This window comes from Scardinius erythrophthalmus, assembly GCF_964197995.2.
Source record: "Scardinius erythrophthalmus genome assembly, chromosome: 5".
In the NCBI taxonomy this organism is placed as follows: Eukaryota; Metazoa; Chordata; class Actinopteri; order Cypriniformes; family Leuciscidae; genus Scardinius; species Scardinius erythrophthalmus.
The window spans coordinates 18,128,690-18,155,943 of NC_138225.1; the positions used below are offsets into that span (position 1 = coordinate 18,128,690).

General features: G+C 37.2%; 1 protein-coding gene across 2 annotated transcripts; it reads left to right on the forward strand.

Annotated features, from left to right (window-relative positions):
* Nucleotides 1–391: 391 nt before the first annotated feature.
* tacr1a (tachykinin receptor 1a) lies at nt 392–26,359 on the forward strand (the record flags this gene model as incomplete). 2 transcript variants are annotated; one of them, XM_081366638.1, is made up of 5 exons in its annotated part: nt 392–1,093; nt 8,453–8,647; nt 22,900–23,050; nt 24,933–25,129; nt 25,432–26,359. In XM_081366638.1, the coding sequence occupies exons 1-5, from the start codon at nt 687–689 to the stop codon at nt 25,745–25,747; spliced, it is 1,266 nt and encodes a 421-aa protein (XP_081222764.1). In that variant the 5' UTR covers nt 392–686. The 2 variants fall into 2 exon arrangements, with proteins under 2 accessions (XP_081222764.1, XP_081222765.1); XM_081366639.1 differs by lacking the exon at nt 25,432–26,359 and having other exon boundaries at nt 596–1,093; nt 24,933–25,133.
* Nucleotides 26,360–27,254: the final 895 nt, after the last annotated feature.

The following is a 27,254-nucleotide window of genomic DNA, read 5'->3' on the forward strand; positions in this document are numbered from 1 at the left end:
TTCAAAATGCGGTTCAGGGCTTCCATAGAATACAGCCTGGATATATTGTTTCCAGAAATTATTTTTGGGGGTGCTATCGGGGTGCTTTGGTCTTTCTTGGGGGTGCTGCTGAAGCACCTGCTAGCCCCCTCCCTAGCGCCACCCATGCTCACAGCATCTGCGCGCGACCAAAAAAAAAAAAAAAAAAAAAAAAAACTTTCTATCTGCGTGGCACACCTGGCGCGCTCTGAATTACATATGCAGAATAGAATTACTTTCCTATTAAAAAGAGAGAACTGTGTTTGAAAGGGCTCGTCCCTTCGTTTCCTCTCAGAGCCGCGTGTTTGCAGCATCTGCTCGTGTGCGCGCGACTTCTCTTTAGGCACGCGCTGCGCACTTGGCAGTGACGCTCAGAGTAGTGAGGTGTGTGTAACCAAGAGCTAAAATTGGTTTCGTGATGAGGAAAAGTGAAGGAACAAGCCGTTGCGATCTGTTCTCCTGTCTTGTTTAAAGGAACACAGGGATCATCTTCCCTTATCAGAGAAGACAATTGAAGAATACTGTTCGGAACACCTTTTGCGCCAATAAACTCAACAATTTGACCTTTTTTCTCGAAAGGGAACATGATCGATTTAACATTAATACGACATCCAGCATAAAAGAAAATAAACAATATTTAAATCTCATTTAACATTTTCCCGACAGGAATGGATTCGCTCATCACTTCCAATGACTTCCAAAGTAACTGGACAGACAACTACATCGAACAAAATGAAACCGAGATATATTGGAACCAGTTTGTGCAACCTGCTTGGAGGATAGTGCTCTGGGCAGTGGCTTACAGCACAATTGTCATTGTCTCCGTGGTGGGCAATATTACGGTAATATGGATCATTTTGGCGCACAAACGAATGAGAACCGTGACGAACTATTTCCTTGTGAACTTGGCGTTCGCTGAAGCGTCAATGTCCGCATTCAACACCGTTATAAACTTTGTTTACTCCGTGCACAACGAGTGGTATTTCGGACTCTATTACTGCCGATTCCACAACTTCTTTCCTATAGCCGCCGTCTTCGCTTCCATATATTCAATGAGCGCGATTGCGCTCGACAGGTAAGTTCCTTCTTTCCCATTCACACAATGACACGCGCATGACATTGGGTTTCTTGTTGACTGGCTGTGCTTGTGCCTGTTCTGTCGTTGTACAAAATGTACAACATATTTTGACGGTATATTAAATAAATGTGTTAAAAATCTAAATGACTTTTTCGTAAAACAGCCCATTACAAAAACTACCATATTTTCCTCCTGATTGTAGGCTACAACATAACAGTGGTAATTTCTTGTGAGCCACCCCGTCTAGGAGGGTCTAATTTTATATTCAGTTCAATAGTTTTTACTCCACAAATCTAAAAAACATTATAGACATAGGTATAATGCGCCACAGATCACTATTATCTATAACTAAATCAGATCAATTAACCTAAAAACGAGTTATTTCGAATGACTAAATCCTTAAATGATGATGAAATGACAATTAAAAAAAGAAAAAAGAAGACCATAGCCACTGATCAAATGTATTGAGATGAGATTTTGTGCCATTTTATTCAAGAGAGAGAGAGAGAGAGAAAGAGAGAGAGAGGGGGAGAGGGAGAGGGGGTGTTCTGTCAAGGGTTCATGGTATAATTTTATAGATTTAGTTTTAATTGTTTCAATTTTATGAATTAAACAGCTCGCAAACATAGCCCACAGTACTTTATCAGCAAAAATGGAATAACATGCTGTAATGGATTAATGAAAAGTAATTTGCAAATTAAGACATTTCTCCATATAAAACCATTTGGCATAAATGGATCTTTTAAATTGAGTGTATAAGGTTCCTATATTAAACCCCATTGGACCTTTTTTCTAAGAGTGTACCGTTCTTTTGCCAGAAACTATGGTGACAATGGATATGTAATTGCTAATGTAATAACATTTAGCAATGTTCAGTTCTGCCTTCACAATGTGAACACAAGTGTAAAATTGTAGTCCTTTTCATGTCTATATTAGAAATGATCACAGCATAGATGGCAGAGGTCATACTGTATGTCTGTGATGTCATATGATAGATGATGGTTATTTGTCATCCCACTCATAGCCTACCGTAGTCATCATTTAGAAACCCTAATTTCTTTAGTGTTTGTGTTGTTGAGAGGTGATTGTGTCTGCTTTGTTTCTTCATTCATCAGCTGCCATGTCTAGCAGCATAAGGAATTATTCACAAGAAGTTCCAGATTTCAGTTAATGTCTGACCTTTCATAACACTGTTCTAATTGTAAGATATCATGTTTCTAACCTTTTGACACAGCACAGATAATATTCAAAAAAACATGCCATTTATCTACATGCAGAAACATGAACTTCTTTAAAATTCTATTACCTGAGAGACCTGTGGAGATGGAGGGCATTGCTTCTTGCCAAGACTGCACTGTGTGTGTTCAGGTCCTTCCAGAGGAAATACTTGTCGCACTAATGGGTTATTTATCTTAGAAAGATTTATTTTGGGGGAAAAAAAGCAAGCCAAGATTACATTCTCTGAAGACAAATTTTGAAGCATACACAGCAAATGAATCATGGGTTTACAAACAAATAACTTAGAGCAATTCCTATAAAGAAGACATTTACAGAGTCTAGAGCTTTTCATTAAGCACTCAAAGTAGTTCTAGGAGTAGTATAATTCTGTAGAATTCGAGCATGTTTTATCTTCAGCCAGTTTTAAGTGATTTCTGTCATGCAGTGATGTGATTATTATCAACTAATGGGCACTATGAGGTTGGAAAATTGAATTATGCCTAAAGATGTAACGTAGTAGTAAAATTTAATTAGCATTCTCAGAATGCTTGCTGCTGACAAACCTCAAATTATTTTACATGAAGCCGTTAAAATTCGCCCTATCCCTTTTTTTCTAAATGCATTTTATTGATCATATTGTAATCATCCAGCAATTCATTCATGTATTTCAATTTTCTTTTTTTTTTTTTACCTCGTATTTTTTAATAAAAAAATGTCATAACTCAATCTATGGTAAGAACTCTCTCTGGTGATTGTTCTTTATCCCTTTAGTCTGCTTAAACCCCGCCCCTTTCTTACAATTGGCTACAAGTTCATAATCAGATCTGCCTCCATCCAATCAACAACCAGGCAGAACCCCAGATGTTCCTGCCCAACATTTTTTTATTTTTAATATTCAGTTTCACTCGGATGTACGTCACAGACAGTACAGAGAAAAGATCTGTCTATTTCATTACAACTTTAAGAAAGTCCAGACGAAAGGCGCAATAACAAAGCCGTTATATACGTTTTAGTAAGTATATATACATACTCACAGGCCACTTTGTTATGTACACCTTGGGTTTGAATCCCTTTTGACTTCAGAATTGCCTTAACTCTTCAATGCATAGATTCAACAAGGTGCTGGAAACATTCCTCACAGATTTTGGTCCATATTGACATGATCGCATCACGCAGTTGCAGCAGATTTGTCGGCTGCACATCCATGATGCAAATTTCCCATTCCCCCACATTTCAAAGGTGCTTTGTTGTTTACGACAAATTCTGACCCGACCATCTGAATGTCGTGGCAGAAATTGAGACTGATCAGAGCAGGCAACGTTTTTTCCAATCTTCTACTGTCCAATTTTGGTGAGCCTGTGTGAATTGTAGCCACAATTTTCTGTTCTTATTTGAGTTTATGTTGCCTTTCTATCAGCTCGAACCATTCTGGCCATTCTCTGACCTCTGCATCAACAAGGGCATTTTCGCCAACAGAATTGTCGCTCACAGGATATCCTCTCTTTTTCTGAACATTCTCTGTAAACCTTAACAATGGTTTTGCGTGAAAATCCCAGTTTATCGGCAGTTTCTGAAATACCAGCCCGTCTGGCACCAACAACCATGCCACGTTCATATAGTCACTTAAATCATCTTTCTTTCCCATTCTGATGCAGTTCATCTTGACCATGGGTGCGTCTCAATCACCTCTTCAGTTGTCGGGGCACTGATCAGGGAGTTGGCCATTTTAATGGCTATCTCAATTGTATAATCCTACTAATGTACTGAAAAGTTTGCTCCCTAAAAAGTCAAGAGAGTTGACTCTCCTGAAAAAAGTGAAAACCAGGGATCATTAATACTCACCATGTTCCCTTAATGGAAGTTCTGAAGCGTAAAACAGAAATCACTGAGCCAACTCTCTATACACATAATGACACGCGATAGATGTTTTTTAAATACAAACCATTTTTTAATTATATTTCAGCATAAACATACATCACTAGACAGGTAATGAACATAGTCTAGCTAACATTTATAGTTTATTTACAGTTGAAACATTGCATGTATACGAAACAAGCAATGTATTTATCATAATGTACTTTAAATAACAATTTAGGATAATGTCAGAAAGAAATCAGTTCTGATGTTGTTCATAAATACCAGTAGTGATGTTGTACAATGAGGACGTTGTCATGTCACCGGAAAAAAATTGTCATCGGTGTCCCAATGTGTAGTGAGCCAGGGTCCTTACTGTCCAGTGCCCGAATTCGTGTACACAATATACTGATTCACGACCAAGCTAGAGCTGCTGAGACGCACCCCATGTCTACATGCCTAAATGCATTGAGTTGCTGCCATGTGATTGGCAGATTAGACATTTGCATTAACAAGCAGTTGAACAGGTGTTAATAAATTATATGGATTTTACTTCTTATTTTGCATCACTGTGTATATTAAAACCCAGTTATGAATAATTATTACAATACAAATTCTCCTACGCACTTTGTCTGATGTGTTTTGCTTGCCCAGATTTCAGCTCTGTCGCTCTGGTTGAGTCATTGTTGCTTTGTTAACACATGCAGACGGGTGTACATTCACAAACAGCAGCAGGGCTGTCACCTCTGTGCAGACAGATCACTTGGGCTAAACTGCAGTGTGTGACATAATTGTGTTACGTGCTTTAGTAGCAACAAACCATTGCCTCTTTGTCCAAATATAACATCTCACATATCAACTGTTTTTACTTTTCATTTCTTGCATTTAAACACATGTTGTAGACTGATAAGCACACACACCGCAAAGTCAAGCTGTGACGGCATGCTAAAGAGCATGCTGGTGGGACGGCACATGGATCAGAGGCTCAAACTGTCATGTGTGGCAGGAATAGGATTCCTAATAAAATTACAGGACTAAAGCTAAATTTGAAGGAAGAGCACTGCAAGCATCAAATTGTGTAAGCACACTGTCCATCTCCGCTCGCTCTAGAATGTTGTCGTTATTGATTTAGCCCTGCCGCTGCTCAGACCGATGATCTGTTTCCCTGAGCTCCACTTATGTCAAACAGATGTACTTCACTGTATGGGTGCTGTGTCTGACCTCTTAACCTGCTGGAGAGTGTGCCATGAGTTCATTGTCAGTTCCTCATTTACTCCCTCATCTTTTCTGGCACTGTATGCGATTATGTTGTCCTTCAGGGCATTACTTAAAATTTTTTGGATTGTCTATCGTGTAAGCTTAAGTGTGTGCGCCTGGTGGTGGTTCAGCTGTAAGGTTTTCCCATTATCAGTGGAGTGGAAGTTCTCTCATTTGACTAAATTATGAATTTTAAATTGACGTTTATTTCGTTGAAGTTTTATTTTTATGCTTTAAGGAATTCGATTTCAAATATCAATAGTTCACCCGGAAATTAACATGTTATATTCATTTACTCGCCCATATTTTTCTAAACCAGTATGAACAAAAAAAAAAAAAAATCTGTCAATCTGGAGATCTGTCAAACTCTAAAATGACAAAACGGCACCATAAAAGCCTCATAAAAGATGGTCTGGTAATTGTTCCCCCCTGCCAAAAGACTGCAAAAATGACACATTAAAACTATTATTTGCTAGATACCATGGGCTTCTGCATGTGACAAAACCAAATATGATTGCTGTCAGTGGTGTCAAAATTAATTTAGTGCTACAGCAGAAGAATTCCAGTGAATTACAACAGATTTTAGTCTGTTCTTCACACTCTTTTCACAATGCTTATATGGTGCTTTTTTTTTTCATTTTGGAACTTGAACTAATCTTTCTCCTTTCACTTTTATTATAGAGCAGGCAATATCCTGCATGTTCTTTTAAAAGTGAAAGATTCACATTCATATTCACTTATTTGTGTTCCACAGAAGAAAGAAAGTCATATGGTTTTAGCATATAACAACATAAGGGTGATTAAAAGATGACAGATTTTACATTATTTCAAAGTGACATTGGTATTCTTAACAACAACAAAAATATTCTGTGTGCATAACAATCCATGCAGAGACTCAAAATTTGCACAGAAGAAAAACAATTGTCTGACGCAGCTGCCTAACAATTGGCCTGAACCTATAATTTATTAAAATAAATTGATCATTATTCAGGCTGTGAATCTAAAAGACAGCTACGAATATTAAGACTAGGGCATTCCAGGCAGTTGGGGACTAATTAAAAAAAATTAAATAAGGAGAAGGAAATACATTTTTTATTGGTCAGAAAAGTTTGTTCCTCAAAACTATCTCCACAAACCAGATAGAGACTTATTAATGAAGTCAGTTGTCACTTTGAAGGTCAATTTCCAATAAAGGGATTAAAAGTGAACCAGTCAACCGTATCAAGAGCTCTGCTTAACATTGGCTCACATGGAAGGACGTCACAAAAGACACCATTACTGCCATGCCTGAAGTTTAACCAATAGGTTTCATTAACAATTATTTGAAAATGTAGAAAAATGTAAACAGAAATGCAATTTTGTTGCCAAATGCTGAGATCATTTCAATAATCAGCGATGCAAACAGCTTACTTTTCTGCGAATTTTGCTGTTTTAAAAGCTAAATCAGCCACTAATGTGATGTACCTTTGAAAATAATGTGAAGATTGGTTTCTACAATTTACTAGACATCATAATCATTCGAATAAGAATCATTCTCCGTTCTCAACCCTCACTCTTGAACACAAAAAAGTTAAATGAGATTCTATAAGGATAAATGTATTAAATAATTGTTTAACGGTTATTTTTTCTATTGATAACATAAGCTGTTTAATTAATAAAATCGAATTAAAAAATAATTAAAACAAAATCAATAAATGATCTCATGATAGGAACCCCTAAAATATGAAGCTCCTGACAGAAACCTTTAAGGTTCTGTATAGAATCTTTTCTTCTGAGCGTGTAGTAGAGACCACACATTTTGTTTTTAAGAATTCAGAATGGGAGTCTTTATATTTTTTCAAGGCCTTGCATGTGGCTAAAACCACAAGAAAAATGCACACCAGACACAGATTCTAAGGAAAACAAAGAAATGTCTGACAAAGCCTGACCTTCAATACCATCTCACTGTCTGAAAGTGGTACATGGAGTCTTGCAGGGTTTTTCTCAATTCCTGCCACAAGAGAATATTCACTGCCCATATAACTGATCCTATGTATTGTTGCAGAGCTCATTTTATCACAATGATACATTATAGCACATACCCAAAACTAATAACCACACAAATCCACTATTGTACTCAATATTTGAATGCTGTGTGTTGGGGATTTACTGTCTGAGCTTCATTCCATTTTATAATGATACAGCTCCATATTGGAGCAAATGATTTAAGAGGATTTATCTTTGATACCACTGAGATCTGCTGGACGGAGACGTGTGTGTGTGTGTACGTGATGAAGTCACTGATGTGTTGACTGCTTAAATTGTTCAGCGTGCAGAGCAGCATCTCTTGCTTTCAAGCACAGCTCGAACTGTAGCGTATGAATGAAGAAGATCACAGTGGGAAAATAAGTGTGGTTGTAAATAAGAGTGAATGTGTGCTGAGAGCCAAATCCACAAGCAGACAGGTTGTCTTCATTTACACAACCAAGGTTTTCTATACTGTTAGAAGAAAAGATTCTACCTTAAACGGCTCTGTCAGGCGCTTCATTTATAGAGCATTTTAGGAGTTCCCATCATGGGATCATTTTATGAATTTTGTTTTAATTTATATATATATATATATATATTTTTTCAAATCAGTTTTAGATTGAATTAAATGTTATGAATTAAATGTTATCACTAGAAAAAAATTGACCCATTAAATATGACATCATTTAAGACATTTCTCCTTATATAAAACCTTTTTAGCAAAAAGCGTTCTTTAAAATTGAGTCAAGAACCCTAGGGTTCTATATAGATCCCAATTGAACCTTTTTTGTAAGAGTGTAAGGAACACTTAGAACACACAATATTTCCTGAATCACTAAAGTATGGGCATTAATTTGTAAAAAATAAATAAATAATGTTTTTGGTTAATTTTGAATATTCACAATTATTTTTTATGAATGAAATAATAGTTATTTTAAGTTCAACTGGAAATAAGCTTAAAAAAAAAATGTTTAAAATAAATACCTCAGTATACAACAGATCTGTCTTGTTCTTCCACAGATATATGGCCATCATTCATCCCCTGAAGCAGAGGATGTCTGCAACACAGACCAAGGTGGTGATCGGGGTCATCTGGGTTCTGGCTTTTCTGCTGGCCTTCCCCCAGTATTACTACTCTGACACGGACCAGCTGCCGGGCAGGGTGGTCTGCTACATCGACTGGCCTGAGTACACTCTCCTGGACTTCAAAAAGATGTAAGCATCTCACTTTTAACTAATCAACCTACTTGTCGCCCATGCTGCCTTTAGCTGATATTGGAAAATATTTAGGTTTAATATGTGCCTCAGAGATTTATGGCTGTAGGTGCAGACTCAGAGAATTTCTTTTTCAGATCGAATTTCACCACCGTTTCCGGATATTGCTGGAAATATTACCTTTATGACTCTCTAATTTGGAGTAATCAAAAATCAGTGCTGCTTTCCCCCTAAGTGTTTACTTATATAACAACAGAGAGGAGCTTCATTAAAGAAAACTTTAAACACAGGAAAGTCATGGTCCTAAGAGAGAGTAAAAGAAAAAGTGCAAGACTATTAAAGCAAACATAATTGGAAATCTTGCCCAAGGGTAAATACAATGACTTTACAAGAGCATACGCTAATGACTATTACTCCTCCAAACGGTGGGGTATACTCTCAGAAAGTTGGCTTGTATTCAGATTGACATTAATCTGAAGTGCTGAGGTCTAATATAATGTTCTGTGAAAATGGTGTCCAATAGGGTTCAAGTCCAGCGGGTCCATTAGAAGCTGAGATCATTCTGCAAAGAGTTTTCATGGGCGTCATGCACTTTGTTTTAAAATGTGGTGAGGACAGTTGTGGTGGGGAGTGGGGGGAGTGGGGGGGGGATGCACAGATGTGCCTGTTATGATGTCACAAATCCGCTTAGCTCACGAAATACGATTATACACAAATAACTCTGCTAAAACAGAGAACTGTTTTGATAAATAGTGCATGTGATGTACTGATTTAGATATCAGGTATCTACTGTGGAGTATTTGCTAATTTCCAAGTTAAAACTGAAAAGTTAATCGAGATTAGAAATATGTAAATGTAATTTAAACAGCTCTTTTGATAGATTATTGCAATCGAAACGTGATTGATTAGAGCGTGTGTCTGAGAACTGTGCGCCGGAGAGAACATTGACGCCGCCACTTCGTTATAAACAACTACAGTGAGCACTTAGCAAAACAATTACAATTTCCAGCACTGGATTATTACTCATTGTAACACACTAAAACTAAATATAAACTTCTGCTTAACAATTAGAGATTCTTCTTCTTTTAGATATATTTGCAGAGAAAGACACCATACAAAGGTGGTGTTACTATCATTTATCACCCCTGCTTTAAAAGCCTCGTTTCTCTTTCTCATTCTCTCTTCTGTCTCTTTGTTAGATCATCTCTGTACATTTCAATCCCTCGTTTCTGCCTCTCACTCATATTCTGTTTTGTACTACATTATAACTTTCTGGTGTACTTGTTATATTCCTCCTACTCTCTGCCTTTACTACGGTGAGTGAGAAGTGCTAGTCCTTCTGTGTTAGTTAGTGAAGGAGTCAGCTTTCTAAGGCACCAGAGAAGTTCTCTTAAGCACCTCAACATATCTCTCTCTCATCTCTCTCTCTCTCTCACTCACGAAAACTCTCACATTTTTCCCAAACTCCCCTCTTCCATTACTGTGTCTTTCACACCAGTTGAGATGAGACCTTTTTTCTGGTGTTTCTAACAAGGAAGCTTAGCTAACACATCCATTTTTGTACCGTACAACATATTTTTCTATAATTCCCAATTCACAAACTGCAAGGAACATTTATGATTCTTACCCCCAGTTTCACAGACAAGGCTTAAGCATAGTCCCAGACTAAAAAACATGTTTGAGCTGTTTTAACTGAAAGCAACTTGCACTGACATATCTTAAAATATGTCACTGCCAATGTTTTGTCACAAGATTCTCACCAGTAATGTTTTTTTTTTTTTTTTTTTCACGTTTATGAAAGCTACAAATGTAGCCTAATACTGGCAGTGAAACCAGACCTAAATCTCTATTGTTGTCTCATTTTACACTAAAAATATTCTTAAACTGTTAGCTGTCCCTTTTTTGACCTTCCTGGATCTGAACCTAAAGTTGTAATTCATGAATGCTTTGGAATACAGACCTAAGACTGGTCTCTTTTTAAATAAGACACTGGACTTATTATATTAGTAAAAACACACAAGTTGTAGAAGTTTGCTTACTGTAAAGCAAATGCACTGAACTAAAAAATAATAATTTCACACAATAATGTTTGAAATAAAACATGTTTAGTTCATTACATTTGTATATTTGGACCACTGAGAGATTTGAAGTTGGTATCACAAAATTTGAGCCTGCCTAAAGGATTGAGTAACCATTTCCATGGTAATACAATATCCAATTTCAAAAACAGTCTCCCAGGAGGAATTTTGAGTGTTTAAGCTTTTAAATGATACCTAATTTATGATGATTAGTAAAATATGTGATAGGCAAAAAAGGCAATAAAAAGCATTGCAAGTATCTCACTACTAGGCCACTGAGAGGTAACAGGCTATAACAAGATACATTTACTTGAGAAGCAATATCGTGTAAAAATAATAAGACCACGTTTACACAGAGGTATGAACTTGGACAAAAAGTAGACGTTACTGCTTTCGCTCATTCACCATGGTAAAATTAATGTATAAAACACCTCGCAATACATCTGGAAGGAAAACATAGTATGTTTAATATGGATAATTAAAGGAACCGTATGTAAGATTGTGGCCAAAACTGGTACTGCAATCACTTTCATATGACTGTAGAGCGGTCTATCTCCTCCCCCTCCCCCTCCCCCTCCCCCTCCCCCTCCCCCTCCCCCTCCCCCTACTGACTTTGTGATTGGTAGATAGGTGGAGGGTGGGGCATCAGGCCAAAACACAACATGACAACATCAACATCAGTTGAGGGCTGCAACTTCACTTTTAAATGACAATATCCTGGCCAGACTACTGTTGTCAGTAATATAAGTATTTGAAATGAACATGATTTCTTAATATCTAGTGACATATCAGGGCCATTTTATGATCCATTGAAATACATTACATACGGTTCCTTTAAACTAGTTATGTAATAATTCTAAAATAATTATTTAGGTCAAAAGGATTCATGCGTCAAATTTACAGAAAAAGAATCACATCCGGTTGTGCTGTCTATCCGCTCAAATCTAGTTTATCAGTTCAAATATTTCAAGGTACCATATAAGCTCACATTGGATACAAAGTTGAGCATCTCGCAAATGTCACGATCGCACACACGAAGACAAAAGTAGATCCAATAATGCAGCTTTTATTTAAGGGTAATCCGTATTCATACATCCAGTCCAGGCAATAGGTCAATATCCATATAAGTAATCCAAAAACAAGAAACAAACAGGAACACGCAAGACTGACCTCAGGAAGTGGTGTGAACTAAACAAGGACTCCGTAACAAACACTAACACAGACAGGGTTTTTATACACACAGAAACTAACACTGATAATGGGGAACAGCTGGGTGCAATGAACAGTGATGAGTACAGACAGGATTGTGGGAATTGCAGTTCATGAGTGAGTGACACCGTGAGGGAAGGGGACCTCTAGTGTTTACCCAGGGAACACAAACCAGACACTGTGACAGCAAAAGGTCAGAACTCCATACAGCTCCCATACTATTCTCTATTGGAAATAAATAACTTCCTGTCTGTTGTTTGTCAGGGATGGTGAAAAGTCGGCTTATATGCTCAACCGTCCTGAAACTGCAGCCACCCTTATTATCCTTTTCATTCCATTCCATTCAATTCCTGCAACTCTACCGCAAAAGTGATGTATTTTAAATAAGAGGAGAGTGTCTCGACAAAATCCAAACACAAGTGGTCACATGAGACGCATTTGAAATGCATGTTAATACCAGGTGGAAATGCTAATGCGTCTCGACTGACCACTTGTGATCGGCGCCGATAACCCATCTTAAAACCAGATGTAAACTTGGACTTGTTTACAGTAATACATGTTGTAGTAGATTTTTTTTTTGCCTCATTGGCAAATAGTTTTTTGTGAGGATAAACATCACAAAATATTTATGTATATTATGTACATATATTGTGTACATATATATATATTGTTATGTATGTTTATATATTTATGCATTAAACAATAATAATAATAAAAAAGGTTTTGTAAAACTCCCTTGAGGTGTTAATGTAGATTTGGGAAAAAAAAAACTTTTCTGGGAGTAAATAAGACTGGGGGAAAGCTTGCCTCCTCAGACTGACATCAGAGGTTTTTTAATAATTTATAGAAAATGTAATATATAATTTGATATACCTACCCTTAATTCGTTCAGTTAAGCTAAAACATAATTAAAAGTAAGGTCTAATTGGTGCACATTCTTTAGAAAATGTTTCAGAGTTAGACATTGAGGTATTTCTAAAGCAAAAAATAAAAAATATTGTGCAATGTATACCAGTAACTTCTAGCAGCATCACTGATCTCACAACCATGCAAGAAGTAAAAACAGAACACAAACATCTTCAGAGCCACATGAGGTTGGATGCACTCAGCAGGAGAACAATCTGTCTTCAGCACTGTACGCTGTGTGCCATTCATCAACACCAGCTTAAAGATTAGACTCATAATAGACTTCACTCATAATACTGCAGTCTTCTTGTTTGTCTTAAATGAGATACTTTCTTCAGACCTTCACACAAATTTCACACACATAAAGTCATACACAGTTTGTAATGATTGATTGTAAATATCAAATTCATTCAATGAAAATAAATCACCTCATATTCAAATGCTCTTTTGTAAAACTACTTTCTGAGTGCCATTGCCATCCAGTCAGCAACGGATAGCATGTCTGAATGGATGTAGCACTTATTATTTTAATAATGAAGCCATAATGACTAGTACAGATGGGTTAAGTGCGCCAAACTGAGATGAGACCTGTCTCGCGTTAACATAATAGATTTGTCTGATTAGAAATGACATCAGGTCTGTTTTACAGCCCTTGAATTTGTTTTGAAGTGTTGGACAACGCACTGTCTCGCTCTTATTCATGGCTTTGGGAGTTATAATAGACTGCAGACACATGCCAGAGTATAAATAGTCCGCTGTGTTATGAAAGCTCACATGCGACATACCTGATTGAGCTCACATGCTTATGTTCAAGTGCTGACAAATTATCTGTATGCTACTCAAATAACATTCACACACGTTTACATACAGTATACTTTTGCTCTCACATACATGCAGACCACCCAGAGGAAATATTTTTTGCTTAGAGAAAGACTTAATGGTTATGTTTCATTTAAAGTCACCATGGAATGGGACAACCTGTCACATGCATGAGACCACAATGGTCCAATTCATGGTCCAAAATCACGTCCCGTATACAGTACGTCATAATAGGGAAGAAAACTTCAGTTTCAAGCCGACTTTAAAAAGATTGTCTACTGCAAAAATTCTGTCATCTTTTATTCACCCCCATGTCTGTCCAAACCTGTATGACTTTTCAATATATATACACGAAAAATATATATATTTTGAAGAAAGTTGGGCTCCAAACAACATCAGATCCCAATGTACGTCTGCACGATTGATAAAAAAAAAATAGGAATCGTGATATGGCTTGGTGCGATTGAATTAATATGTGTTGCGTGTTTCAGAGTGAAGCGTGGCACTGTGTTCATTTAGATGATCATCTCGATTTGCATTAAATGCTGCTCCACACAAACTAATCTCTAGTTTGAGTCGCTTCCAACTTTGGGTCGCTTATAACGTGCATCTGGAAACGCAACATGCATCAACCATCTGCTCAAACTTGTAATGAAAAGCGCTTATAAACCGGCTGTCAAGAAAAGAGAAGCTTTAAAGGCTACCTGTGGTTTTCTATCCAAAAATAAAAAGCTTGAAAGTTTTAAAATGAAGAAATGAATACAACCAGAAATATCACTATTGTAATTTTATAGTTAAATGATTATTATTCATTTATATACTCGTTTTTTATTTTACAGTGATACATTACAAAAGTAATATTTCTATTTAGAAATAATATTAATAATAAAATGTTTTTTCATTGTTAATAGTAATGTCCATCAGATTTATTTTGGCAAAATTGTGCGACCCTACAAATAAGCACAGCAAACCTTGAGCATCGCATTAAACTATTCATTATTTTTATCAGAATCTTGCAGCCCTACTTTCAGTGTGAAAAAATAATGAAACCGTTTTCAGAACATGTTCTTTAGTGTTCCATAGAAGAAAGTTTAGAACCACATGAGAGTGAGAAAATTATGGCAGAATTTCAGACAGAATAACCATACTTTTAAGCAAAAGTCTTCAATTTGATCTCACTGCTGTCGAGGAGAAACAATCAGGGTTTTAAAGAGATCGAATTGCATACTTTAACAGGAGACATTGAGGTGGGCCAGCATTATACTGCCTATCATTATCCCCCATAACCCTATTCATCCTCTATAGATAAACAGCCAGACTTAATACTGCAAAAGCACACTTACACTTAGGCAGTTTTACACACACACTTACCTACTTACATAGTCCAGCTAAAGTAGCTAGATATTACGTTATAATTTTTTTTATACATTTAAATTCAGTGCGACTACAAAAAATGCAGAGATGTATGATGTTATCTCAGCAGCCTTTCATCTCTGCTGACCCTTCTCACCCCTTGTGCCAAGAGTTTTTACTGCTTCCTTCCGGGCGTCGTTATAATGTTCCACGGGGTAACAGGTTCAAAAAGTCCATGATCCCCAGAGCGATTAGTCTTTTAAATGAATGAGTATATTTAATGTATTATTTTATTATGTGTTCTTTGTTTTGTGTTGATGGTACTGTATATGTATGTGACTGCTGGCTGTAAACTAATTTGCCCCATGGGGGATAATAAAGCTAAACTAACTAAACTAACTAACTACTCGTGTTCTCTGGCTCTGTTTGATAGCGGGTCACAGATAACACATTCTCCACCATACTCACCTCAATTGACAGCTCACTAACAGCATGTGGCCAGTCTGTTACAGTTTGCTTAGCCTGGAACTTTTTGGGGCGACCCACAGGCTTCATCTCTCTCTCCCTCCGTCTCTTTCTTTCTCCTTCTCAGCCCTTGCGAGAAAAGGGGGAAATTGAGCTCTCCTCGGTCTGGATTCTGACAGGGTGCTCTCTGTGCAGCACTGATTTCAGCAAATTGCCATGAAACTCACATTTTACTGAAGAACTCACAGTGCAGTTAGCCATGTTTTAATGTAAATATCAACTAATATGAAATATTAATGAGGCGTCTGAAGACAGAACAACTCATATAGCTGAAAAAAGTTCCATTCAGTGGTCATTCTAAAGGAGAGATCCACAGAAGGTGCAATTGTGAGAATAAAAAGGCCAATTAATTACTCATGCTTGAAATGAGAAAAAAAAGAAAAGATTTTTAAAAATGATCTTAAGTTTTTAAAGTATCTTATGCTGATGCAGCCATTACTCCAGTCTTCAGTTTTACATGATCCTTCAGAAATCATTATAATATGCATATTTGCTGCTCAAGAGACATTTATTACTATTATTAATATCGGTTGTGCAGCTTAGTATTTTTATGGAAACCAGGATAATTCTTTTCAGGATTCTTTGATGAATAGAAAGTTCAAAAGAACAGCATTTATTTTAAATCGACTTTTTGTAACATTTTAAAAGTTTTTAAATTTCCTTACACTTTCTTTAGCATTTGTTTGCTCCCTACAAACATTAATAAAATGATGCATAAAGCAATTGTCTAGAACACAAATTACACCATAATAAATGTTTTTAAAATAACCTTTTATTACTCTCTCTCAAGATACTCTTAACCAATTGAATTATGCTAATTTATTGTTTAACATTATTTTTATTAACTTTTTGAGATAAAAATATAATAAAAATTAAAGCATTTAAAGAGAACCAACAAACGATTAAACTATTAAAATAGCTCAATTCAACAATTTCCATATAACGAAAACAAAGTTATTTCAAAGAATACATATTTCTTAAGATTCTGGCACAAAAAAAAAAAAATCACCACCCCATCTACACCATTGGCCGCATTATTTTTGTCACAAAGTAATTTGGGGAATTCCATAATTGGTCAAGCATTTGGTGGTAGCGATATGACGTAAAGCAATGCTAAATAAGGTATAATCACTCCGTCCGACACATGTAAACCATATCAGATGTTCCAGTCTCTCTCCCTTCCTGTTTTTCCGATATTTGACCGACGTGTCCAAATCCTGAAAGAACATTTCAAAGATTGTTTTTGCAAATGTTCCCCTCAAGCTGAGATGCAGTGGAGTTTTAGTGGAGACGTTAGAAGACATGCAGAGGTGAGAATGGGAAAACACAGCCTTTATTTGTTTTATAATTAGGTTTCCATCTGGTAGTCACATTGCAAACTTTGACCAAATCCTGGGCTTGATTTAAATGAAGTAACTGCTAATTTCTCCTTCCACTGCAAATGTTTCTTGCATGGCAAAAGCCACATAGATTGTACCTTAAAGCATTCTACCCTGGGCATAAGTTCTGGACATCTATTCAAAAAGCAAATGTTATTATATCATGGTCCATAACCACAGACATATTGTAATGTTCTTTATGATCCATTTCCCTAAATTTGGTGCTGGAACTTGTATTTTACATATCATTAGTGAGCTACTGCTGCATGAAAGTCCCTCACACTGTTCACTTATGGTAATAAACAGACACTTCGAAAGGTGGAAACCAATTTGGAAGTGTGATGCTGCATGAGACATCGCTTCTAACTGGCAGCCGTTTTCTCCAACACAGTTCTGTCAGACACTTTGTCATATAGCGCAAGTAAAACAATTCTTGACTTTGACGCTGAAAGGAATCAGTCTGGCTGGCATATTGCTGCATCTCTTCATTACCTCTGACTGTGAATTGTCCAGTTGTTCTGACATATGGCATTCTAATTTACTCAATAACTTAAGACCACAATTCACCACTTAACTACTATAATATTTCATACAGGAACTGCTCAATTTTGTTGATGAAATTTCCACAGCCACAGATGAAAAATCACTTTCTCTCTGGAATTTGACCTTGCTAGTCTGAATACGTGGCATCAGAACGAGCGTTATGAGTAGGATGGGGCAAGATGGGCCGGTTGTGCTGTCATTATTTGGCACAACCATAGCTCATTAATATTCATTTGCTCAATTTTTTTGTCGTTAGGTAATCTTAAACCATCCAGCAGCCGCATTACGTAATTGATAATTATGAGCCAAAACTTTGTACAATTCAACTATGTACTAAATTGATGTTCTGTGCAGATGTGCTTGATTTTGTATGACCTTGTAGACGTTCTAGAGATATACGTATTACAAAGCAAATGTTACATTTGCTTGGATATAGCTTTAAATATTAATAAACTGATTAAAAAGATTAAATCTGTATAGTTAAGAGTTCATTTGAGAGTTCATCCAAAAAGTCTGTCATCATTTGAGAAGAGAGAAATATAATTTTCTCTCTTCTGTGGATATTTTGATTAATGTTTTAACCTTTTTTGTCCATACAATGAAAGCCAAAGGGGTCCAAAACAGCATAATTGTCACGAGTGAGGTGGTTGAGATATAACAGGATACTTTTATTCAAAACTAAGAACAGAAGACAAACCACCACTAGTCTCTGATAACAATAAATATGTATAAGACCAGGAACAGGGAGAAACAGAGGGAAATGAGAAACAGCTGGGGCAAATGAACTCAATGACAGTAAACATAGTAACTAACAAGATACAGCTGAACCAAGTGAACTAATGGAGGAGTGAGGGCCAGGGAGGATGATGGGAATTGTAGTGAGGTGGTGACTAACTGGTGACCGTAACAACAATAACCCACCATAAAAAAAAAAAAAATAATAATAATAACCCACCATCTAATTATAAATATAAAACGGTTTGTAAAAAGGCACTATTACCTGTTTTAAGTAACATTAGGTTCTGAAACTAGAAAGAGAAATGTTACCCTATTTCCTAATTAACTGATCAGATGCTTCTCTCTGTCTATCACTATCTCAGGGTACGCTTACCAGACAACGATGCTTAAAACAGATTAGTTTTTCCTTTGAGTTTTCCGCGCACAGACGACACCATTGTCAATACGATCCCCATTCACACGGATCCGCGTAAACAACTAAAAACGCTGTATTCTGCTGCCAGGTCATTAGATGACGATGTAACGAATGGACTTAATCAAAATGCTCTAGACATCATAAAACCAGAGCCCGTCTACGGAGAGCCTGCCCACTCCCTATTAAACTCTATTGTACCGAATTTTGGTTGTAGTACCACCAGAGTTCCACTGGGGGCGATCGCCATGAGTGCAAAATGAATGGGAGTCTATGGGGCTAGACGACTAAATGTATCTCTTTCACCCGATTGCCGTTGATAAATCTCAAATCTGATTGTAGATTTTGCAAGTTCAACATGGGTTTTAGGTCGAAAGTTGAATGAACGAGTACTTATGTCCTTTCGATTTCTTACAGGTTGAGTTGTTGTTGCCCATAACACGCTAGCATTCTGCTAATGAACGCTGATTGGTCAGTGAAGGACTGATTACGACCAGAGATACCGCTTGATGGCATCGTGTCATCCGAAGCGGGACCAGAAACAAACAAAACAAAAACTTTTCTAGCAAGTGTGTTTACCTGTGTCAGCTGTGTTGTCGATGCCTCGAGTGAAAAGAAAGTGCAGTGCGCGAACGCACCAAAGTGACTGAAGGAATGCCATAAAGCAGTATCTCTGGTCATACATGTATGACGTCATTGACACTTTAAAAGACTTTTTAAAGCAAATAAGTGACACCCAGCAATGTATAATTTATTTGCATCTCCTTTCGAATACAACATTCAAATTACTAGACAAAAAATTATATCCTGAGAAAAGTGGATTTTTATTGGTATAGCGCCATAGACCTCCATTCATTCTGCACTCGTCCTGTGAGCGCCCTCGTATGGATTTAGAGAGGAACTGCAATCAGTTCAGAAGCCGGAAGTGTACAGAGAGTTAAACTTCTCGCCATATTAGACATTCTCTGATAAAACCAAGCGGGAAGGAAGTCGACCGGAAGTTGCCTTCATTACCTTGTATCTTACGTTATGGCCCCGTAGATGCAGTTTTTGTAAAAGTAGGCTAACGATTGCGTCATAACCACGCGACTCTCTGTCGCACAGTAGAGAGATTACCGTATGGACGGGAGCAGAAGCTCGCGGGCAATCGGGGGACGTGGATGCAAAATGACTAAATAATTATTCAGAATACCTAGCAAAAGTTTCTCCTGCTCCTAGCTCATGGACAGCTCCTACTCACACTCTTTCAGAAGGGAATGATTCAGATTTCTCATGCCACAGCCACTAGAAGACAGACGGGTTGCTCACGTCACATCTACGTCGTCAAGCTCTGTTTGAGTCGGTTTGAGTCTGCGCGTCATGAACAGACGTCCTAAAAAATCTCTAAAAATGGGCTTCACTTGTCTTAATTGAGTTCCAATGAGATGGTTCTGTCCACTTCTTATACTGTCTATGCATAAAACCTTCCCCCTCTCCCCTGTTGTCATCGGCCCTCAAACCAGAAAAGAAAAGAACGTAAAAGTCCTGACAGAAAGCAATGCATAAGGATGTTAACAACGCCCATTTCCAGGAATGCACTAATATATTGTTGGTAGTACCAGTTTATAACAATTATTAGTTAACACTAAGTTGTCAACAATTCGGAAAAAATTATAATTCGTCGTTACACTACATCCTTATGCATCGCTTTCTGCCAGGACTTTTACGTGCTTTTCTCAACTCAGTGAAGTGACGTCGGTGTCTGGGTTATAGCAGTAGCATGAGCCGTCAGGCAAGTGTTATTTAAATAAACTCCTGATGTACTTTCAAACTTTCCAATGCCTCATTTTATGTGTACAGAACCTATTTGTGTAGAAGTTTGGTACCATTCTGGGCATTATTAGTGGGGTAATTTACGAGATACAAATTTGGAGCCAATAGCGCCTGCACTAAGCCATTCGGCTGATATCTTGAAATAAGCTCTAACTTTAAAAATGTTCAACCAAGGGAAGAAAGCTTCTGGGGGGGTGTTTGGCTCGATGTCATGGTGCAAAGGACCCTAGGTTGATTTTACTCCGAACCATCCCTTTAATGTGTCGCCCGGCCCAATCATCCAGACTGCACTCTGGGATTACTCGATTCAACAGAAACCCGTTTTCAAAAACGTGTACTTTGAAACCCGTTTTCAAAAGTTTGCGTTTTCAGGCACCCAAAATGCCGTTGTCGTGTAAATTAAAAGTCTATTTTTTTTCGTTGAAAACAGTGTCATGTGAACAGCCCCTCAGTCTCTCACCCTCTCTCGATCACTCTTTTATTCTTTTTCAGTCTCTCGCCTTCTCTTTTAGACTGTTTCCTGATTGCACTCAACTGCTAGAGAAATGATGAACGAGACATAATCTGTGGTCAATGTAAGGTGCCTGGACAGCCTTGCTTTACTCATCAGAATTCCTTTGTGCTGTACCTTATTGTGCTGTGTTCCATGGAGAAGCTAGTTAGTTAGAGGACGGGGTGAATGGGGCCAAGTACAATTCTCCTGATGACAGCTGTGTCACTAAGGAATATGAAACAATGGTAGTATAATTAATCATGGCCTTGTTTTTCAGCTCCCTCATGGAGAGAATCACTGGAAGCAACAATATTACAGAGACCTCTGTGTTGTCTTCAGTGTGGCAGGTGGCATTTCTTATGAGTATCTCTCAGTCTGGTTCTTAGGTGTTTACTGTCTGCTCTTAGAAAACATCAGGAACATTTTAGAAAGGATTTTAGCAACATATCTCAAAATGTGTTTGAAATTGTAAATTTATGGGAATTTGTCAGTTCCAGCCTCAATTTATTTCTAATTTCTTCTTTCTGACATCTGTGAACATAATATATATTTCGACTAATGTCTCAGTGTATATAAATACACACATAATGAAAGTCGATGAGGCACAGTGTTGTTGGATTCCAGCGTTCTTCTGCTTGCATTCTGCAGAAGATAAAAAGTCAAACAGGTTTGGAATGATAGAAAATTATGACATTTTTAATATTTGGATAAACTATTCCTGAATATCACATAACATGTAATTAATATTCATGAGCCAAAATAGTGACACCACAACCCGCCTTATTCTAACACTCATTCTGTTATACATACTTTCTTTCCAATTCATTCAGAAAAGTGATTTTTCATCTGTGGATATGGAAACATTTTTAAGTAGTTCCATTAAAAAAGGAAACACTATATAGACATTTGGCCATGGTTTTGCAAGTCAGCATGTTTAACACGCGTGGTGCATTTTAATACAGTAAGACTGTAAACCGAAGGAAAAAGGCAGTCTATTTCACTTTGTAATTGCTGTTGAGAGATTAATATGGAGTAATATATTCATCTTTGACTTTACATGTCTGACATTCTGCATTTGATTCATGGTCTTCTTGGCTCTTTGCCAGAACAAGTGTATTAGGGGTAAGGAATGAACTGTGCCTTGATTTTCCAGACAGGCAAAATGACTCAAGTGTGACAGAGATTTGGCAAAGCAAAAATGTTTTGAGAATGACAAAAAAAAAAAAAAAAGAAATTAAACATTACTATCTGCAGGAGGAATTCACTGAGAATGAATTGCACCTACTGATTTATTTGCAAATGCTGTTTGCATTTAGCATCCAGTTTACTAAAGGTATGATTACATTTACATGCATTTGTCAGCAAATTTTTTTCTAATTGAAATAAATCATTTTACAGATTACCACATGTAAAAAAAAAAAAAAAAACGTATTTATTTGATTTACTTGATTATTTATTTACTTATTTGCGGCCATGGTTTACAAATTTGTTCCCTCATTTTACTCTTCGTCTTGGTTTTGTACTTTTAATATGCAAAGAAATATTAAAGAATATCAAAAATGGGAGATAAAAATAAAACTAAGTAAATAAAATATCAATTTGCATAATAAAATGGTACAAAAAAATAAATAATGTAAAAGTGGATCTATTGAGTCCAACATAAGCACAAAAAAACAAACAAAATATATATATATATATATATATATATATATATATATATATATATATATATATATATATATATATATATATGCACAGGGGGCAGCACAAAACCATAGTTAAACAGGATTTCAGGCAGTTAGTGAATAAGAATGCTGAAATTGGAATTTATTTGAGTTATATTAATATATAAATTCTATCTATCTATCTATCTATCTATCTATCTATCTATCTATCTATCTATCTATCTATCTATCTATCTATCTATCTATCTATCTATCTATCTATCTATCTATCTATCTATCTATCTATCTATCTTTTTGAAGGTACTTTGTGTGTGTAGCAGTGCTGATTTACTTCCTCCCTCTCCTGGTGATGGGCTGTGCTTACATGGTGGTGGGTTTGACTCTGTGGGCCAGTGAGATCCCAGGAGATTCGTCTGACCGTTACCAAGAGCAGCTGACTGCCAAACGCAAGGTCTTCATCACATCACCCTCTTGTTCCTCCTTTTTCCATCATCCTTTAAGACCACGATGACACTTGCTTACACACACAGTCCAGGTCAGACACTGAACTCAGAGTTAACAGAGCAGACAGAGTTCACACGCAAGGAGAGGAGGGTCAGACATGGCCGCATGAAATAATCACTATGAAACTCATCGGTGGGGAGAAGGTCCGTCTGCTTCTTTCATCTGTATTCTGTGTGTGTATGTATGTCTGCCCCATTCACCACACTTGAAGCATGTGAAGTGAAGATAAACCGTTTTCTCTCCACGATCTACTTTACATTCTATTGCTATTGTTTTGCCTTAACATTTTCCTCTTCTTCCTTACACAAAACATCTTAATCCATTTTCTCAGCACATATTGCTGGTACATACAGCATGATGACACAATGTGACTACCTCAGAGCGCCTGAATGTCCCTGTTTTAGGGTTGAGCCTCATAAACATCAAAGAGTCTGTGACAGTCCGCTGGTGACTGTAGTGATTTGCTACTACATACTCTGGCTTCTGGCAGCGTGTGTCATGATGGGTTTCATGCTGATTTCAGGCCCACTTCAAGCTGTAGATGGATCAGGAATCGCCAGTGTTGTAGAACAGGAGTAGTTTAAGGAATCTGACCTACCTTTCACAGACCTAGTCCGGACAGGTGCAGCTTATTGACTGCAGTTTCAATAAAATAATAAAAAATGAGAAAGAATATAATGCATTTGCTGAAATATATGTTATTTGAAGGTGCACTCAGTAATTCTTTGTTTTTGGTGTTGTATTGGCCAGTATGGGTGACATTTTGGAAGCATGCCGAAACAGCATGGATGCAGCATCACACAAAAGAGGTTACTGATGCCATAGTAGAAATGCACGTTTCCGGAGACAGTTTAAGGTGATGAAACATCAACTTGTATAAAAATGAATGGGAAAAAAAGTAACGCTGTAGTCCTGCCTTACAGTTAAAAAAGCCAGTTGCCTGTGAATTTGCATGGACATTAGCCAAACCAGCCTGTATGTGTAATTAGAGTTAAAGAAGCTAAATTTGTGTTTTAAATACCATTGTTGTCAGATTTTACTCCAGCTTTAAAAAGCGTTATTTAAATGAAACAGTTTTGGAGATGCTGCTAACCATCATGATGCAACTCACTGCATGTGAAATAAAACTTTTAGCTTTTAGGCTACTGATATGACTGTATTCTTTTTATGCGTAAACATAGTTTTCAAAAGAAGTATTTATTTCTTAATGTGCAATTGTTTAAAAAAAATAAAAATGACTGAGTGTACCTTTAAAGCTGTAGCATGTGTTTTAAGCACCACTAGTAGCACCATTTGGAATTGCAAAAATTCTTAGGTTTCCCAAATACTTTCCTCATCATCCTCAACACCTAACCTCATGCCGTTATTTGACCCAATGTTTCTGTCAGGTTGCCACAAACGATTACACTTTTTTTGGGAAATCAACCTGCAAATGCCTTATTGTCACTTCACATTACAGTAAGCTTGGGAAAACATGTTAAACAGAGAAAAATGACCATTAAAATATAATTAGTTAATTTAAGCTGTTTTTGAAATTTGGCTCTTTGAGACATGGCTTCTGCACAATGCATATTTTTAGCTCTCTATTTATTACATTTCATTTTCATTTTTAATGACATGTTTGCATGCTGCTTGCTGGTGGTGGCTTTGGGCCATTGGACCACCTGAAAGCTAATGTCGAGAAAATGATGTCTGACAGCATTCTGCCAGTTTTCGTACAATGTGGGCAGCATGCAAAACCCAGGAAATCAGCTTGAAGGACAGACACTGTATTTATAGGCATACAGTAGAACCAATATTGAAATGTTCTCTTCTTGTCTAACCCTCAGGTGGTGAAGATGATGATTGTGGTGGTATGTACGTTCGCTGTTTGCTGGCTCCCCTATCATGTCTATTTCCTGATTTACCAGTTCTACCCACACCTGTTTGAGCATCCCTTCATTCAGCAGGTCTATCTGACTATAATGTGGCTGGCAATGAGCTCCACTATGTACAATCCCATTATCTACTGCTGCCTCAATGACAGGTAATTTCACCTGGAGTGAAAACACAGTAATTGACGCACACACACAGTCACATCTAGCTCTTTCCAGAGTCGCTGTTATTTGCTATAATATCATTATTGTTCGAAATGATCCATTTTTGTACCGTAGAATACAGCCCAATGCTGTGATGTATTATTCGGTAATGTATCCTGGTTTTACCGCCTCACTCAGATGCTGAAAATCCATTACAAAAGTAATAATATCCTCAAGTCGGTTTTCACCTTTGAACTCATCATTATCACATCTGTCTATTCTTCTCCTACATTTTTGCACGCATCCTCAGGTTCCGTGCCGGATTTAAGCAAGCATTCCGCTGCTGTCCATGCGTCCCTGAGGGATCCTACGAGGGTCTAGAGCTCAAGTCCACCCGGTACCTTCAAACCCAGACCAGTTTGTACAGGGCCAGTCGAATGGAGAGCACCGTGTCCTGCGTGACGCAGCCGTGTGAAGATGGCCACAAGGTTACCTTTGGGAGCATCAGAGTGGCTGCTGGGAGGCCGGCAACTCACAGCCCCTCCAATGGCTCGTCTTCTCGCAGTATTTCCAAGACCATGTCGGAGACCTCCAGCTTTTACTCCAGTAATAACCTACAGGAATAAGAGCACAGAAACACAAGAGTCAAGCAGGAATGTCGCCATCTTTTGCGGAGATGTAATCGTTTGATAAATCCTCTTAAATTATCCCCCCAGTGTAAATCTTGAGGATTACCTCGAGTGTGTGCAGATGTGTTTTAGCTGGTTGAACACACAGCAAGTGTTTTTCTTTTCAAATGATCCATCATCTTTCATTCTTGTCACATTCTATTCATGAGGTTTGATTATGATTAGAGGAACATTTACATTGATTTTTTTGGGTAATGCTTTCTTACCAAAGTTATGTAATTGACATATTGCATTGTGCTGACTTAAATGAGAGCCTGATTTATTGATCCTGCAATCACTGAAGACATTTTAAAAGTTTACATTAATGGATATGTGATGCAGTGGAACAATGAGTCATTATACTGTATATACTGAATATGGCCACTTATATTGGTCTCCACTATATAAACAGGAATAAGTATAAAAAAAATAATAATAATAAAAAACCTTTATCTTAATCACCCAAGATGGCCCACCTTGCTCAAATGATTGAAGAGATAATTTGAGACATCACATCATATTTTCACTGCAAGCACATTCTGCCTTCAAAAACTCTAAACTGACTAGGACAAAAAAAAAAAAAAAAAAAAAAAGAGGGCAGATATTATATTACTGAAAATGTCACGGTAGCTTCATGGTCAGTTAGAGCAATGATCCAGCCTGTGAAATGAGCATGAACCATGTCAGTTGTCAATATAAACACCTCCACAGGCAAATTGGAAGGTGTGCCTGGAAACACAAATGTGTGGGGGTGAAAGCTCTGATTTTGTGCTGCTCTGAAGAATAGATCTGGGGGAAAATGTGCAGAGAATTTATATACTAGGGTTTTTTTTTCCTGTCTCTTTTTCTTTATTCTCTCGCCCCGTGTGCTTACTTTAAAATAGGTTTTCTTTTTCTTTTCTTTTTTTTGTGTTCTTTTCCTAATTGGCCCTTCACTAAGCTTGGATACTGTTGCCACCTTGGATACTGTTGCTGTTGTAGACAAGCAGAAAAATGCTAAATTAATTGGAAAATGAATTGGAGATGAGCAGTGTGATTATCAGTGAAATGGGCTCATAAAGTGATAAAAATTATTCTTATTTTATTTTTAAGTAGGCTAAAATTAATTTTGACATCGCAAAGCATATGCATTTTTTTTAAATTACGTAGTGATAAACTGCAGAGACTGCAAGTGAGAATCGAGGCAAAAGCTTCTCAGCTGAAAGCAAAAAGCCTCATTTATAAAGATGTTTATATATGTCTTTAATTTAAAATTAAACAACGGACTGCACTTTCCAAAAGCATCATAAACTTAAGTAGATAGTAAAAAAACACTCTACAATCTATTTTGCTCAGGATGCTTTTGGGAAACGGAGCCCGATGATAGATGGACATTTTACTATCCCATGAGGTGAGAGGATTGTACTTCAGAATCTTGCCGGAAGTAGTATGTCATCCAGGTACTTTTTGCATACTCTTTTATGAA